General features: G+C 34.4%; 1 protein-coding gene across 6 annotated transcripts in view; it reads right to left on the reverse strand.

Moving 5' to 3' along the window:
* CCDC79 (coiled-coil domain containing 79) overlaps positions 1–17,625 on the reverse strand; it is a 50,903-nt gene that overhangs the window by 23,392 nt on the left and 9,886 nt on the right. For 5 of the 6 annotated variants that reach the window (XM_008574127.1, XM_008574129.1, XM_008574126.1 and 2 more), the window contains 8 exons: positions 16,486–16,617; positions 15,337–15,397; positions 15,129–15,244; positions 14,899–15,021; positions 6,079–6,231; positions 4,771–4,902; positions 3,349–3,474; positions 2,054–2,214 (listed from right to left, as the gene is read on the reverse strand). In XM_008574127.1, coding sequence (XP_008572349.1) covers positions 2,054–2,214; positions 3,349–3,474; positions 4,771–4,902; positions 6,079–6,231; positions 14,899–15,021; positions 15,129–15,244; positions 15,337–15,397; positions 16,486–16,617 — 1,004 coding nt within the window. The remainder of the gene's footprint in view (positions 1–2,053; positions 2,215–3,348; positions 3,475–4,770; positions 4,903–6,078; positions 6,232–14,898; positions 15,022–15,128; positions 15,245–15,336; positions 15,398–16,485; positions 16,618–17,625) is intronic. The other variant, XM_008574130.1, reaches the window with a different exon arrangement.

Below are 17,625 nucleotides of genomic sequence, written 5' to 3' on the forward strand. Positions count from 1 at the left end.
TGCCAAATGAAAGGAGCTAGTCATAAAAGACCACATACTATATGATTCTATTAACATGAAAAAATCCAGAATAGACAAATCTATAGAGACAGAAAATAGGTTAGTGGTTGCATAGGGGAATATAAAGAGTGACTGCTAAGGGTATGGGTTTTCTTTTTGGGATAATGAAAATGTTCTAAAATTGACTGTAGTGATGGTTGGGCCATTCTGTGAATATACTAAAAACTGATGAATTTCATACTTTAAATGGGCAAATTGTATAGTATGTGAGTTATAACTCAATAAAACTGCTATAAAATATACACACACATATATACATATATGTGTAGCAGGCATTTCCTCTAGAGCTGTTTACACTGGTGAGAAATATAATCTAAATGCCCATCAATAAAGGACTGGTTAAATTAATTATGGCACATTTACAATACGGAATACTACTCATTTAAAAGAATGAATTCACTATACTATACTAACTTGGACACTATGGTTTATTTTTTAAAATATATGTATATACAAAGATACAAAGCATGCACAAATAGAAAAAATATGGGAAAAAAATATATACTTCAAAAAGTTTGCGGAAAGACTTGTATTATCTTTCATTTTTCCATGAACTTTTTGAAGTACCATCATGCGTGCATGCGTGTGTGGAGACAGGTAGGTAGAGAGAGAGAGAGAGAGAGAGAGAGAATATTATTACTTCTCCATCTTTTCTTTCTTGAACGCCTATTAGTCAGATGTCAGAGCTTGGCTTTATCTTCCATGTCTCTCATTGTTTGTGTTCATTTCTACTTTTTTTTTTTTTCCGTGTCCGGCAACGGATCGCAACCCTCAGTGTCGCGCCCGTACCGGACCGGGACCAGCACGGGATTGCAACCCTCGGTGTTGCTCCCGCACCTCGCTCAGCCAGTGAGCGGGAACCAGTCTGTATGTGGGATCCGAACCCTCAGCAGGAGCGCTGCCGTGCTTCCCAAGTGGCGCACTGTAGCAGTGCGCCACCGGGCCAGCCCCATTTCTACTTTTTATCAGCATCACCCTCTAACCATCTGAGCTAACTGGCCAGCTCCATTTCTACTTTTTAAAAATCATTTTTGTTCTATGTCCAAGGATGATTCCTCAAATATTACTATAAAATTATACATTTAAAACCATTAAAATTTTATTTTCTTTCTTTTTTTATTGAAAGATAATTGATTATGTATGTTTGCAGGATACATAATTGAATATTAATACATGTGTACAATATGTGGTGATCAAATCAGGATAATTACTATACTCATGTTTACCAAATGTAAATAATTTCTGTGGCCCTTAACTTAATTTCTTGCTAACCCTCTCCCCCTTTCCCACCTCTAATGACCACAATTCTGTTCTTTTTGAAAGTTCAAGGTATTATTGTGATTGTTTCTTTGTTTCCTTCTTTCCTTCTTTTCCTTCTTTATTTAGCTCCCACTTATGAGTGAGGATATGCAGTATTTCTCTTTCTGTGCCTGGCTTATTTCACTTAACATAATTTTCTCTAAGTTCATCCATGTTGCTGTGAATGGCAAAACTTCATTCTTTTTTAATGGCAGAGTAGTATTCCATCGAATACATACACCACATTTTCCTTATCCAGTCATCTGTCAATGGACATTTAGGTTCATTCCAACTCTTGGCTATTGTAAATAGAGCTGCAATAAATATGGGAGTGCAGGTATCCCTTTGAAATGATGATTTCCATTCCTTTGGGTATATATACCCAGCAGTGGGATTGCTGGATTGCTTGGCAGTTCTACCTGTAGCTGTTTGAGGAAACTCCATACTGTTTTCCATAACAGCTGGACTAATTTACAGTCTCACCAACAGTGTATGAGGGTTCCCTTTCCTCCACATCCTTGCCAGCATTTGTTATTGTCTTTTTGACAATAGCCATTCTAACTGGGGTGAGATGACTATCTCAATGTGGTTTTGAAAAAATAACTTGGGAAGAAAAAAATTTTTTACCCTCCAATCTCTACTGTTAAAAATCATTTGAAAAAAGTTCTATATTCTTTCAAACAAAGATGCCAACCTCATTTCCTTCTCTTTCAAGCTGTTCTATCCTGTGTAGAATTTCTTTTGCTTTCTTCCAATGCTCTTCAAGATTCTTATCTTTCACATTTATGTCCTTCGATTGTTCTGCTTCATTTTCATCAAAAGAATATTCTCCTAGACTTAGAGACAATTTCTCAGCTTTGTAATATAGAAAAAAAATTGTGAGTTTATCCATTACTATAAATGTTATTTGAATAGTTTAAATTAAATAAGAACAACCTCATACCCACCCACCTCCCCCTTCCCTAAATTTTGTCCATCCACACTATCTTAACTGCCTAACTGGTACAGAAAATAAGTGGAAAGTATGCATGGCAGAGGCTCAGGACTCAAACAGTTTTAAATAAAATTTTAATATTCAGACTTACAGGAAAAAGAATAACACAAAACTATGTTATGCCAGGCATACAAACACCTTCAGGTAAATGGATACTGGTTTTAAAGTAGTTATTTATTTTTTTAAGTGTCCATAAAGTGGTTCCTTCTTATCATTTTTTTTTTTTTTTTTACATATTGGGTCTGTAATTTTTCTTCCACAAAGAACAAAATCCTTATCATGATCACTGCCCTCTGCTCCAGCCACAGTAGCCAACAATTCCTTGAATGCATCAGGCTCCCTCCTATGACAGGGTCCTCACTGTTGCTTATGCCTGAGACACTTGCCCATAACAAATTCCCTTTTTTTCACCTATTTAACTGTACACTTTCAGATCTCAGCTCAAGAATCACTTCCTCCCAATGTCTTTTCTGCTCCAAGTCTAAGTTAGATTCCTTTGTTACAGGCTGTCAAAATCTGTGTTCCATCCCTTCAGAACCGTTATGTCAATTTATAATAACATATCATCTCACTTTTGAGATTATTCAATTACTGTCTATTTTTCTAGTTAAACTAAGCTCTATGAGTGCACAGACTGTTTTTTCTTATCATTGTATCCCCAAGGCCTGGCACATAAGAGAAATGCAAACATTCTTTGAATAAATGAATGTGCTTTTATGATTTGATAATAAATCAACCTTACTCTTCAAATTTAAGTCCTACAAACTAAATTTGTCCACATGGCATAAAATAAACGAATTATCTGTGTTGCTGCTCTCTTCCATATAGGATTGTATATGCTGAAAATTCCCTAGGTTGTCATATCCAAATTATACACTCTGCTTTTCAAATGTAAAAAGAACCTAGCAGCTAAAGGGGCGTGGCTCATTGAAGCAGTTATCAATTCCCCTTCATAAACTTTGGTTAGTATTTTCTTAAAGTAACACTAAACTTACTAATTCTTCTGCAGTTGTGAAGCACGAAAGTGGCAGCTTTGTTTAGTTCCTCATTCTGAGATTCAGTTAAGGCTTGTATCATGAGTGGAAGTCCATTATTTTTAAATAGGTCATACTGATTTTCCTCTGGAAAACATGAAAAATAAAAGTAGAAGACAATTACTTCATCATAAACTATCTGCATGAGGTCATAATTCTTCCTTGTGATAATTATGAACACTGTTCAAATTTTTTTTAAGTAGAGGAAAACATAAACAGCTTAAAAAGTATTTTCAATTTAGGAAATAATCCACTTACACAAAATTACTTAAGCCTGATAAGTGATGACTCTGAAATGCAGCCAAAGAGTAGTATCTTACCTCATAAGAGTAAACAAACTGCCCTCCCTTGGTTTAAAAACAGGTATAGTAAATCCTATATCATACAGAGTTTTACAGAAAGTATATAGAAATAAACTGATGGAGGGAGTAGAAAATGAGGGAAGAAAGAGAAGAACCAAGAGAGAGCAAAGGGAGGAGAACAGAAAAGTGAGGGGGGAATGAAGAGGGAGGAGTTTGGAAGAAGGGAGAGAGGGAGAGAAGAAAATGGAGAGGGTTAGAAAGGAGTAGATTAGACAGAGGGAGAGCAAGAAGAAAATGGAGAGAGGGAGGAAAATGGAAGGGGAGGAGAAAGAGAATAAAGAGAGGAGAGAATAATAGGTAGAGACAGAAAGAAACTAAAGTTTTTCAGCAAGGGAGAACAGGACCAGATTTGTGAAGCAATGTGAAGAATGGACCACAAAATGGAAACAGAAGGAAAGGAGCATAGGGAGGAAGCTATTGCAATAGTATTAGTGAAAGATGTTGAGGGGCTGAGGCCTAAATTGGAAGAGCAGTACTGGAATTGGACAGAAAGTTATAAGGAGGGGTAAACAGAAGTAGAACCACAGGTGCTAGTGACTGAATACAGTCATCCTTCAGTATTCATGGGAGACTGGTTCCATGATGCCCCATGGACACCAAAATCCACAGATGCTCAAGATCCCTATATAAAATGGTGTAGTATTTGTATATAACCTATGCAAATCCTCCTGTATACTTTAAATAATTCCTAGATTACTTTTAATACCTAATACAATGTGAATGCTATGTAAATAGTTGTTATACTGTGTTGTTTATTTACTTTTTATTGTTGTATTGTTACTTTTTTAAAAAATTTAATATTTTTTAAACACAGTTGGTTGAATCCGAGGATGTGGAACCCACAGATATAGAGTTAATTGTACAATGTGTGAAGGAGAATGAGGAGCTAAAATGACTGGTTTGGGAATGGAATGGCTGCAAGAAAGGCAATACTTTTAGGGCTTTCACATGTTTACAGAGAAAAAAAGTATACTTCCCCTCCACTGTTTTAATAAGCACACTAAAGAAACCTAATACTTACCACAATCTTCTGTGCAATGCCCAAGAGTAAGTATGATGCTGAATTTTTCTCCTGGATCCAGACTTCCATTAAGCAATAATGACAGAAGTTTTGAAACAATGTGGTACTTGGAAAGTACTACCCCGAAAGTAGCTATTAGCATAAAATAGAAAAAAAAAAGATAGTAAGTACAAATTTAAAACTTATGCTATATACTCTTCAGAGCTTATTCAGGGAGAATGATGTTATATATCTATATATCTCCAATATACATATATCATATAGCATCTAATATATATGTGTGTATACGTGTGAATATAAATAAATTTACTGTAATAAGATGGTGGCTTATTACAATAACCCTCACTGATCTCTCTTCCCTAAAGACATGATTGCTAAAACAAAGAATAGTTTCTTCTTAATTGTTCTGCATAATATGCTTACTCTCACCTTACATATGTCTTATTATCTAGACTTAACAGTAGAGACTTTCCTATGTAATAAATTCCTGCCTGACATTGAAAACCGACCATCATTCTACTAATGTTAACAATGCAATGAAGCATATCTGAAGTTCTGAGATATAACAAAATTCAAGAAGTCCACCATTTAAAGGTATACTTCTAATGGGGCTTTTAACAGAGCTCTCCCAGAGTCTGACAATACCAATATCTACAATAAGGTTGTGACTTCCTCAAGGGATTATATCTTAATCATTTTTGTACTCTACAGCTCAGCACATATAGCAGGCCCTCAGTAACTGCTTTTTAAAAAACCATCTACTTTTTTTCAATTATTTGTGAATGCCAATAGAGTTTCTTATTACAATAATTTATAGACTATCATTCCTCAGTGTTTGTACATGTGAGAAGCAGCCATGGGTTCAAGTCTGGTCTGCCATTCATTAGTTACAGTGCAGTGGGTAAGTCAGACCTCATACTTATCAGAAAGAGGTGTATCTTAATTCTTTATGTAATTGTTAAAAATCTATAAGCTGGGTTTTCTATTCCTTATGTCTCAAAAATGTCCCTCGATTTCTCATCTAAAAATGCTACTTTTTAAGTGAAATAAAGATTTAGGAATGAAAGAATCTTATTTTGATTCTATCATTAGACTTGAAGGCAGAAGATCTAGATTTGAATACTTAGGAAAGTCATGATCTCCATGGGAATATATAGAGTTGAACTAGGTAATTTCTAAGATTCCTTTCCACTTGTGAGAAACTGGAAGTCTAATCCATATTAGCATTCAAACTGCCATTTCAACAGTCACCATGCTGAATTCAAACAAAATTCAATTGTAGAAAAATTACTAAGCATTTTCACTCACGATTATCAGCAATACATGCATCCACTGTCTTTGTCACCACCACTGCAAGCTTAGCACTGGAAAGAGTCTTGTGTGAATCAGATTCCAGTTGCACAAGAACTTGAGACAATACATCCAGTCCACCCACAGATATAAAGTATTTCTGAACATATGCTTAAGGAATAAAGTAGCAAAACTATTAATATCTCAAACAAGACAGGTGTATGGTTTAATTCAATTAATTTGAAGTAAATATAATATTAATTTGACTCTTTTCAAATACTAAAAATCCCAAGATTAAATTACTACCTGTGCATATATATATAATCATAAGATAGATTACTTATTTATGCAAGCACCTCACTTTAACATAGTACAACTACATGTATAGTACAGTATTTCTTTCTTGTGTTAGAAATCTTATTTGTTTCACTTAGTGACAACTGGTGTATTTCGTAAGAATGACTTTATTAAACTGTTCTTTGACATTATTAAACAAGTCTTTCGATGAAGCTATAAAGAATAGATTCATTCTTATAGTTTGGTATTAAAAAGGCATGCTGCCTATTTTCTGAATTCCAACATAACTCACTCCTCAGATTGCTTGAATCTACAGAAGGCAAAGTAATTTAACTGTGCCAAAAGAACTCATATCCATCTTATTTATACCTAATTCTTTACTTCTTGGAGCATAAAATTATATCATTGAGTGTCATAACAACTATTCTTAGCAAAGATTCAATGACAGTATATACATTTTCTAAGTCTGAAGTCTTTTATTCCCCTGTTGAAAATAATTCTGATGGAAAACTATCCTCTTGGTCTGTGGATTCAATAGTATCCACAGCCCCTATCCCAGTAACGGGTTTATAACAAATGGATATATAGGCCAGTGATTATAATTCTGCCACAAACCGTCATCCAGTTTACCCTAGTTCCATAGGTTAAAGCCAAGATGATTTAAAGACAAAAATTCTTTTTTGCATTGTTCATAAAACACAGGGATCTTAATCTTAACAACAACAAAAAAAGTTACGTTCAGAACTTTCTCCATCTGGGAAAGGAAACATTATTTAAAGACAAGCAAATATTTTCAGTATTAAGGAGACTCCAAAATAGGCTTCTTTACTAAAAAGTATTTTCATTAAAAAAAAAATCTTCAAAAAAGAAAGTATTTTTAAGTGCTCAGATGAAAATGGCACAGTGTTACCACAAAAATTCTTAGTTATAGCCTAGGTAACAAAAGTTCAGAGTTATAAACAGAAGAACATCCCAGTCCATATTTCATATGAGTCTGCTGAGAGTAATTAGGTCTTATAACTATCACTCATTCAAGTTGGTTTTTAGATAAAGAGGAAATGTCTAGGTATCATGGAAATAGATTCCAATTTTTGAACTTCTAGAGATATATCTCCTTTCCATGCGAAATATGAGTATTTGAAACACCTAAATACAGATATACATCAGCAATATGTGAAAGTTCTGGCTGCTCCACATCCTTGCCAATATTTAATATTACTAGTCTTTTACTTTTAGCCATGCTAGTGGGTATCTCTATGGGGTTTTGGTTTGGATTTCTCTGATGACTAATGATCTTGAGCATCTTTTCAGGTGCTTATTTAATATTCACAACTTCTTTGGTGAAATACCTGCTCAAATCTTTTGCCCATTTTATAATCATTAGGTTGTTTTTGACTTATCAATTTGTAAGAGTTCTGTATGTATTCTGGGTTCCTTATCAGATGTGTTTCTCAATATTTTTTCCCAGTCTGTGGCTTGCCTTTTCATCTTCATAATAGGATCTTTTGAAGAGCAAAAGACTGTAATTTTAGTGAAGTCCAATCTATCATCTTTTTTTTAGCGGTTCATGCTTTTTGTGTCCAAAAAATATTTGTCTACCCCCAAGGTAAGGATTTTCTTCTGTGTTTTTGTCTAGAAGTTTTATATTTTTCACATTTATATTTAGATCCATAGACTATTTCAAGTTAATTTTTGTAAATCTTTGAGACAAGTGTTGAGATTCATATTTTGCAAAGAGATATCCACCTTTTTCAGCACCATTTGTTGAAAAGGCCATCTTATCTCTCATGGAATTACCATGGCATCTTTGTAGAAAATGAATGACATACATGCATGGGTCTATTTCAGAGCTCTCTATTTGGTTTCATTGATCTATATGTCTACACCTATACCAATGCCACACTTTTTTGATTACTATATAATAAGTATTGAAATCAGTATTTTACTCTATTAGACCTGCAGTTTTATCTATTTTCAAGACAGTTTTCCTCATCCTAGACTCTGCATTTCCATGTAATTTTTAGAATCAGCTTGTGAATTTCTACAGAACAGCCTGCTGGGATTTTGATTGGGAATGCTATGAACTCATCTTCTAGAGATGAATAGAGAGATGACATTCTTACCATGTTGAGTCTTACAATACATGAACATCACATATCTCCTCATTAATTTCTGTGTTCTTCAATTTATTTCAGCAATGTTTTGTAGTTCTCAGCATACAGGCATTGCATATATTTCATTAAACTTATTCTTAAGTATTTAAGATTTTACATTATTGTAAGTGGTATTTTCTTTGAGTTCCAACTGCTTGTTGATAGTATATAGAAATATAATTGATGTTTGTATATGATGTTGTATCCTGCAACCTTCCTAAAATTATTAGTTATAGTAGTTTCTTTGTAGATTCTTGGGATTTTCAAATAGACAATCATGTAATCTATGAATAAATACTACTATTTCCTTTTCCATCTCTAAGCCTTCTATTTCATTTTCTTGCCTTATTGCACTGGATAGGACATCTAGCAAAATGTTGAATTAAAGTTGTGAAAGTGGCTTCTCTTCTCTTTTTTCTGGTTTTAGGTGGAAAACATTCAGTCTTTCATCATTAAGTATGTTAGCTGTAGTATTTTACAGAGGCTGTTTATAATGTTAAAGATATTCCCTTCTATTCCTAGTTTACCAAAGATTTTTGTCACAAATATATGTTGAATTATGTCAAATGCTTCTCCTGTACTTACTGAGATTATCGTATAGTTCTTTTGTTCTTGTCTGTGAATATGGTGAATTTTGTAAGGTTAAACCAATCTTTCAGTCTTGGGATACATGCCACTTGATCATAATATATTCCTTTTCTATACATTGCTAGATTCAATTTGTTAACATTTTGTAGAGGATTTTTACATGTATGTTCATAAGGGATACTGCAGTTTTCTTGTAATGCCTTTTCTGTGTTTGGGTATGGGTGTAACGCTGCTCTTATAAAATGTATTGGAAAGTGTTTCTTCCACTTCTATTTCCTGGAAAAATTAATATAGAATGCTACTTTTGTTTTTTTTTCCCCCTTAAATTGTTTGGTAGAATTAAGCAGTGAAATTATCAGGGCCTGGGTTTTCCTCTGTGTTAAGGTTTTAAACTACAAATTCAATTTCTTTAATAGATACAGGAATATTCAGGTTACCTATTTCTTCTTGAGTGACCTTTGGTAGTTTATAACCTTCAAAGAATTTGTCCAACTCATATAAGTTGTTGAATTTCATGGCATAAAGTTGTTTCTACTATTCCTTTATTATCCTTTTAATATTCTAAAATCTATAGTTCTGTCACCTGTCATTCCTGACATTGGTAATTTGGAAGCCTTCTTTCATTATTTTGTGATCAATCTAGGTAAGGGATCGATTCTATCGATTTTTCAAAGAACTAGCTTGTAGTTTCACTGATTTTTCTCTATTTTGTTCTTTTTCTATTTCATTGATTTTTTTTTTTTTAAAAGATGACTGGTAAGGGGATCTCAACCCTTGGCTTGGTGTTGTCAACACCACGCTCAGCCAGTGAGCAAACCGGCCATCCCTATATAGGATCCGAACCCGTGGCCTTGGTGTTATCAGCACCGCACTCTACCGAGTGAGCCACGGGCCGACCTCTATTTCATTGATTTTTGATTTCTTTATTATTTCCTTCATGTTGCTTAGAGTTTAACTTGCTTAGTTTTCTAGTTTTTTAGGTAGAAGCTAAGATAATTGATTTGAGACCTTTCTTCTTATACAAGACTTAATAACATAAATTTCCCTCTAAACTCTGCTTTTGCAGTATTCTACAGGTTTTTTTAATGTTTTATTTTCATTATCATTCAGTTAAAAACCTTTTTAAATTTCCTTTATAATTTGTGCTTTGACTCAAGGGTGGGCTTTGTTTCTGTTTCTGTTTTTACTAAATTGCTTATCAGATATTGGGGCTTTTCTAGATATTTTATTCATTTCTAATTTAATTACATTGTAGTCAGAGAACACACTCTGTGAGTTTTTAGTTTTGCTATCTAGTTGCTCTGTTTTACGAGCTTCTCTGGGGAGACTAAAAACTATGCTGCCACCAACAACTTCCCAATATCCTCCTAACGATATCTACTTTTAAGATTTTGTTATCTTCTATTCACAATAGCCAAGATATGGAAATGACCTAAATGTCCATCAACAGATGATTGGATAAAGAAAATATAATATACATACATAATGAATACAACTCAGCCATAAAAAACAATGAAATCCTGCCATTTGCAGCAACATGAATGACCTCATAGAAAATTATGTAAAGTGAAATAAGCCAGGTGAGAAAGAGAAATACCACATGTTCTCATTCATATGTAAGCTAAAAAAGTTGATCTCATAGAAGTGGAGAGTAGAATAGTGGTTACTAGAGACTGATAACGGGAGGGAGGAAAGGGGGTGGGGGAGGGTGGTCAATGGATACAACATTTAAGCACAGTCAACAACAAATTACTGTATAACTTCAAGTAGCTAGTTGAAAGGATTTTGAATGTTCCCAACACAAAGACATGACAAATGTCTGAGGTGATGGATATTCTAATTACCCTGATATGATCACGGCACACTGTATAAATGCACCCAAATATAACAATGTACTCCATAAATATATATAATTATCATGGGTCAATTAAGAAAAATGAAAAAGAAAAAAGATTTCAGAGACAGAAGAAGATTAGAGGTTACCAGAAACTGGGGGTTAGAAATAACAGGAAGTTGTTGCCAAATGGGTTCCAGAGTCCGTGTTTGGGATGACAAAAAAAATTTGGAAACAGAAGTGATGGTCATACAGCATTGGAAATGTAATTAATTCCACAGAATTGTAAGTTTAAAAAGCAGTACTAAGGGGTAAATTTATAGCATTAAATGCTTACTTCAGAAGAATGGGAAGATGGCAAGAAATTAACCCAACACTTCATCTTAAAGAAACAAGAACAATCCAAGCCCAAAGTTAGTAGATGGAAAGAAATAATTAAGATCAGAGCAGAACTAAATGAAATAGAAACCCAAAAAATGATACAAAAGATCAATGAAACAAAAAGTTGGTTTTCTGAGAAGATAAATAAAATTGACAAGCCATTAGCAAGGCTAACTAAAAAAAGAAGACACAAATAACAAAAATTAGAAATGAAAAACGTGATATTACAACTGATACCTCAGAAATACAAGGAATCATTAGAGACTAATATAAACAACTATACACCAACATATTTGAAAATCTGGAGGAAATGCATGAATTTCTGGACACACACAAACTAACAAGACCGAGCCAAGAAGACATAGAAAATCTGAACAGACCAATAACAATCAAAGAGATTGAAACTGTAATCAGCAGTCTCTCAACAAAGGAAAGCCCAGGACTGGATGGCTTCACTGCAGAATTCTACCAAACCTCTAAAGAAGAATTAATACCAATTCTCTACAAACTATTCCAAAAAACTGAAATACAGGCTATTCTCCCAAACTCATTCTGTAAGGCAAACATCACCCTGATACCAAAACCAGACAAAGATACAACAAAAAGAGAAAACTACAGGCCAATATCTTTGATGAATACAGATGCAAAAATTCTCAATAAAATACTAGCTACACATACATAAAATTATACACCATGATCACATGGGATTCATCCCAGGGATGCAACGTTGGTTCAACATACACAAATCAATAAATGTGATATACCTCATCAACAAAATCAAAGACAAAAACCGTAAGATCATCTCTATAGATGCTGAAAAGCATTTGACGAAATTCAACATTCATTCATGATAAAGACTCTTTAAATTGGGTATAGAAGGAAAATATCTCAACACAATTAAAGCCATATATGACAAACCCACTGTCATTATCATCCTGAATGGGGAAAAGTTGAAAGCTTTTCCCTTAAGAACAGGAACAAGACAAGGATGCCCACTCTCACCACTCCTATTCAACATACTGTTGGAAGTACTAGCCAGAGCAATCAGGCAAGAGAAGGAAATAAAGGGCATCCAGATTGAAAAAAATGAAGTTAAACTGTCACTGTTTGCAGATGATATGATCCTATATATAGAACAGTCTAAAGACTCTACAAGAAAACTCTTAGAATTGATATATGATTTCAGCAAAGTTGAAGGATACAAAATCAACATGCAAAAATCACTTGCATTTCAATACTCCAACAGTGAACTAGCAGAAAAAGAAATCAAGAGAGCAAACCCACTTACAATAGTCACCAAAAAAATAAAATACTTAGAAATAAAGTTAATTCAGGATGTGAAAAACTCTATGACAAGAACTACAAACCACTGTCGAAAGAAATTAAAGAGGACACAAGAAGATGGAAAGATATCCCATGCTCTTCGATTGGAAGAATTAACATTGTGAAAATATCCATACTACTCAAAGTGATCTACAGATTCAACCCAATCCCCACCAAAATTCCAATGACATTCTTCTCAGAAATGGTAAAACAATTCTAACTTTCATATGGAATAACAAAAGACCACCAATAGCCAAAGCAATCCTGAGCAAAACAAACAAAAAAACCGGAGGCATAACACTACCTGATTTAAACTATACTACAAAGCTATGATAACCAAAACAGCATGGTATTGGCATAAAAACAGACACACAGACAAATAGAACAGAATAGAGTATCCAGAAATCAACCCATACACCTACAGCCATCTGATCTTCAACAAAGGCATCAAGACTACACACTGGGGAAAAGACTGCTTCTTCAATAAATGGTGCTGGGAAAATTGGGCATTCATATGAGGAGAATGAAACTAGACCTGTACCTTTCACCATATACCAAAATCAACTCAAAACGGATTAAAGAATTAAATACACATCCTGAAACAATAAAACTCCTTAAAGAAAACATAGGAGAAACACTTCAGAAAGTAGGCTAGGGTACAGACTTTATGAATGTGACCCCAAAAGTACAGGCAACCAAAGGAAAAATAAACAAATGGGATTATATCAAACTAAAAAGCTTCTGCACAGCAAAAGAAACAAATTTTAACAGAGCGAAAAGAAAACCAACAGAGTAGGAGAAAATATTTGCAAAACATACATCTGACAAAGGACTAATAACCAGAATATACAAAGAACTCAAACAACTTAGCATAAAAACAAGTAACCCCATTAGAAAATGGACAAAGGAACTGAATAGGCATTTCTCAAGGGAAGATATATGAATGGCCAACAGACACATGAAAAAATGCTCAACAACACTCAGCATTCAGGAAATGCAAATCAAAAGACTTTGAGATACCATCTCACTCCAGTTAGGAAGGCTAATATCCAAAAGACTGAGAACAATAAATGCTGGCAAGGAGGCAGAGATAAAGGAACCCTCCTACACTGTTGGTGGGACTGCAAAATGGTGTAGCCTTTACAGAAAATGGTATGGAGGTTCCTCAAACAATTACAAATAGATCTACCATATGACCCAGCTATTCCACTGCTGGATATATACCCAGAGGAATAGAAATCATCATGTCGAAGGGATACCTGTACTCCCATGTTTAGTGCAGTGCTATTTACAATAGCCAAGAGTTGGAACCAGTCTAACTGCCCATCATTGGATGAGTGGATAAGGAAACTGTGGTATATCTACACAATGGAATACTACTCTGCTATTAAAAAAAAAAAAGGAAATACGGGCTGGCCCGGTGGCGCACTGCTGCAGTGCGCCGCTTGGGAGCGCGATTGCGCTCCTGCCGAGGGTTTGGATCCCACATACAGACTGGTTCCCGCTCACTGGCTGAGCGAGGTGTGGGAGCAACACCAAGGGTTGCGATCCCGTTGCCGGTCCCGGTCTGGTACGTGCGCGACACTGAGGGTTGCGATCCGTTGCCGGACACGAAAAAGGACAAAAAGGAAAAGAAAAAAAAAAAAAAAGAAATACTACCATTTGCAGCAACACAGAAGGACTTAGAGAAAATTACATTAAGTGAAATAAGCCAGGCACAGAAAGAGAAATAGTGCATGTTCTCACTTATTTGTGGGAGCTAATAAAAATAAACAAATATACAAACAAACAAATGGGGGAGGGGTGAAAGAAAACACACAATCACAATTCCTTCAACTTGTTAAGACAAGTGAACAGATATAATGTTGTGGGGGAAGGAAGGGGAAAAGGAGGAATTGGTAAAGGGACACGAAAATCAACTACATTGTATACCGATAAATAAAAATTAAAATTAAAATAAATGGCAAACCTTATGTTACATATATTTTACCACAATAAAAAAAAAGATTTTGTTACCTTCAAGAGTCTAAATGCCTATGCTATCTACCCTAAGTGAACCAATTGTGCAGTACATGCATGTATTGAAACAACACACTGCACTCCAAAAATATGTACCAATGTTAAAAAAAAAAGAGTATAAATGCATCCAAAATGACCCAAATTACCAGAATAAGATTAATTCATTAATTCAATAATGAATTCAATAGTTTTTTGTTATTCTTTGAAATATATTTCTTCAAGTAGAAAGTAACAAACACTTACTGTTACTTGCAAGAGTGAGTCCAATAAATGAGCAAATAGGGCGAATTATCTCAGGTTTCATGCAATTTATTAGCCACTCATTAGCATGTGGAAAAAGTGAACAACAATACATTTGATTCTCATCTAAAAGAAGAAAAAGCCAATCATGTTTTAATATGACCTTTGGAAAATATCAATTTTCATTTCTGTTTTTATCTTTATTTTTATATTTAAATATTTGTGATAATTACCATTCTGAGGATTGTTGACACATACACACAGAGTACTACATATGGAAGACCACAACTGGTAACTCTGGGAAACATTTTTATCTGACAAATTCAACTCATGTTTTGAAAGAACTGTCCTATTAGGTTGAAAAGAAAAGGGAGTAAATTAAGACAAACCTGTTAAGGTCTTAAGTAATGGATAATAAATGAGAAATTTATATTTGTTTACCTGAACAACTGTGACAGAACGGTAATACAACCTGTTTCTCTCACAAGCGTTTGTCCAGTCCCTTAAAAAAAAAGCCATATCTTACATAAATATGACTTTTACTTAGAAATAATTTTACAAAAATGAAAAACACCATGTAAGTAGTATTTTAATAGATAATTAATTTTTAAAGCACTTTAAAGTATTATGAAGTATAACAGAATTACAGTAGATAAAACTCTGTAATCAAGATTATTATAGGGCCAGCCCGGTGGCGCACTGCTACAGTGCGCCGCTTGGGAAGCGCAGTGGCGCTCCCGCCGAGGGTTCGGATCCCACATGCAGACCGGCCGCTCACTGGCTGAGCGAGGAGCGGGGGCAACACCGAGGGTTGCGATCCCGTAGCCGGTCCCGGTCCGGTATGGGCGCAACACTGAGGGTTGTGATCCGTTGCCGGTCACGAAAAAAGACAAAAAGACAAAAAAAAAAAAGATTATTATAGAAAATACACTACTTATGCTTAGAGACTGACAGCATTCAAACTTCCTCTAAAAATTAGGAAACACTTATTTTGCATCACGGTTCTGTATCACACCACCAAAATATGCTCCAAAATAAAATAAATAAATAAATTCAATCTTTTCTAGTTTTCCCAAAATAGGAAAAATAACAATGCTTATGAAATTTCTAACAATTTGAAGAATTAAATAAAGCAATGTTAAAAAATAACCTTCACCTTGGCAGTAGGTATACAAGAACACTCTATACTATCTTAGCAACTCTTCTGTAAATCTAAAATTATTCTGAAATAAAAACCATTGCTGGATGACACAGTAAACACTGTAGCTAAATGGCCAATTTAGTAGAAAGTCAACCAAACTAATTCTTTTAATGCCTCTCTTTTTCCTTTTAAAGCTGTTACTTTTCAATGTTCATTAAGCAGTATAAATCAATTTACTATTTCTTAAAATTAACAAATATCAAATGATTAAATGCATGCTATTCATTCCCTTTCCTTGAAAACTAGTATTTCTCAGAAGTTAGTGAGATTAAAAAAAAAAAAAAAAAAAAAAAAGACATTGATATAAGGACCAGAATTAAAGATCTAATAACATTGTTCCAATTAATTATTTAAAGTGTTTTTAAACATTCATAAGAGAATGTACTTACTATTATTTGAAACCAGAACCAAAATCATATAGACAGACATTCTTTTCAAATTTGTGTTCGAATCACTATTAGATAAGAACCAGGTTAAGTCTTCAAACAACTCTGAAGTGCACAAAGTCTGCTGACAGTAAACTGAAATATAAAATATAATTTTAACTTCAAAGCATTAGCACAATTTTTTAAATATGCTGTAAAAAAAATACAAAGTTGTCATACGGAAGATGATTCTCAACCAGATCTCATTTAATTGACGTTTATTAGTCATACAACAAAATTTCTGACAAATTGATATGTGATTACTTAATTATCAAACCAAAGAAGCAGTATCAAAAGTATTTGGTCTAGGTTCCAAAACATACCACAATCCCCTAGAATTTCCAATAAAAAAACTAACTAAATAAAAAATTAAATTAGGGCCGACCCCGTGGCCCACTCGGGAGAGTGCAGCGCTGGGAGGCCAGCGGCGCTCCCTCTACGGGTTCGGATCCTATATGGGGATGGCCGGTGCACTCACTGGCTGAGCGCGGTGTGGGCGACACCAAACCAAGTGTTGTGATCCCCTTACCGGTCACAAAAAAAAAAAAAAATTAAATTAAATCTGACAAAAAATTTTAAGAGAATGAGTAACAATACATAGCAAGAAAAACAATTTAAGAAAATTCAGAAACCCGCTTTAGAAAACAAATGGACAAATGATATTTGTGCTATTTTTTGAGACTTTTCTAGAAATAATCTTTTCTTTCTTTTTTTTTTTTGACTAGCCTATTTTTATAGCAATTTTAGGTTTTCAGAAAAGTTGAGCAGAAAGCACAGGTTATATACCCCATCATACACAGTTTTCTAGGAATAATCTTTTCTAAACTCAAAAATGAAGGGCTGGCCGGTAAGCACTGTTGTTTAGAGTGCAGCCTTGTAACACCAAGGTAATGGGTTCGGAGCCATGTACTGGCTAGCCAAAAAAAAAAAAAAAAAAAAACCCCCCCAAAAATGATGCCTACCTGACAGTGATTTTTTTTTTTTTTTTGTGATAATAACACAATAAGCAGAATTTTACAAAACTGGCTTAAACACGGGGCCGGCCCGGTGGCGCACTGTTACAGTGTGCCGCTTGGGATGTGCGTGGGAGCTCCCTCCGTAGGT

Source organism: Galeopterus variegatus, unplaced genomic scaffold (assembly GCF_000696425.1).
Source record: "Galeopterus variegatus unplaced genomic scaffold, G_variegatus-3.0.2 Scaffold999, whole genome shotgun sequence".
NCBI classification, from domain to species: Eukaryota; Metazoa; Chordata; class Mammalia; order Dermoptera; family Cynocephalidae; genus Galeopterus; species Galeopterus variegatus.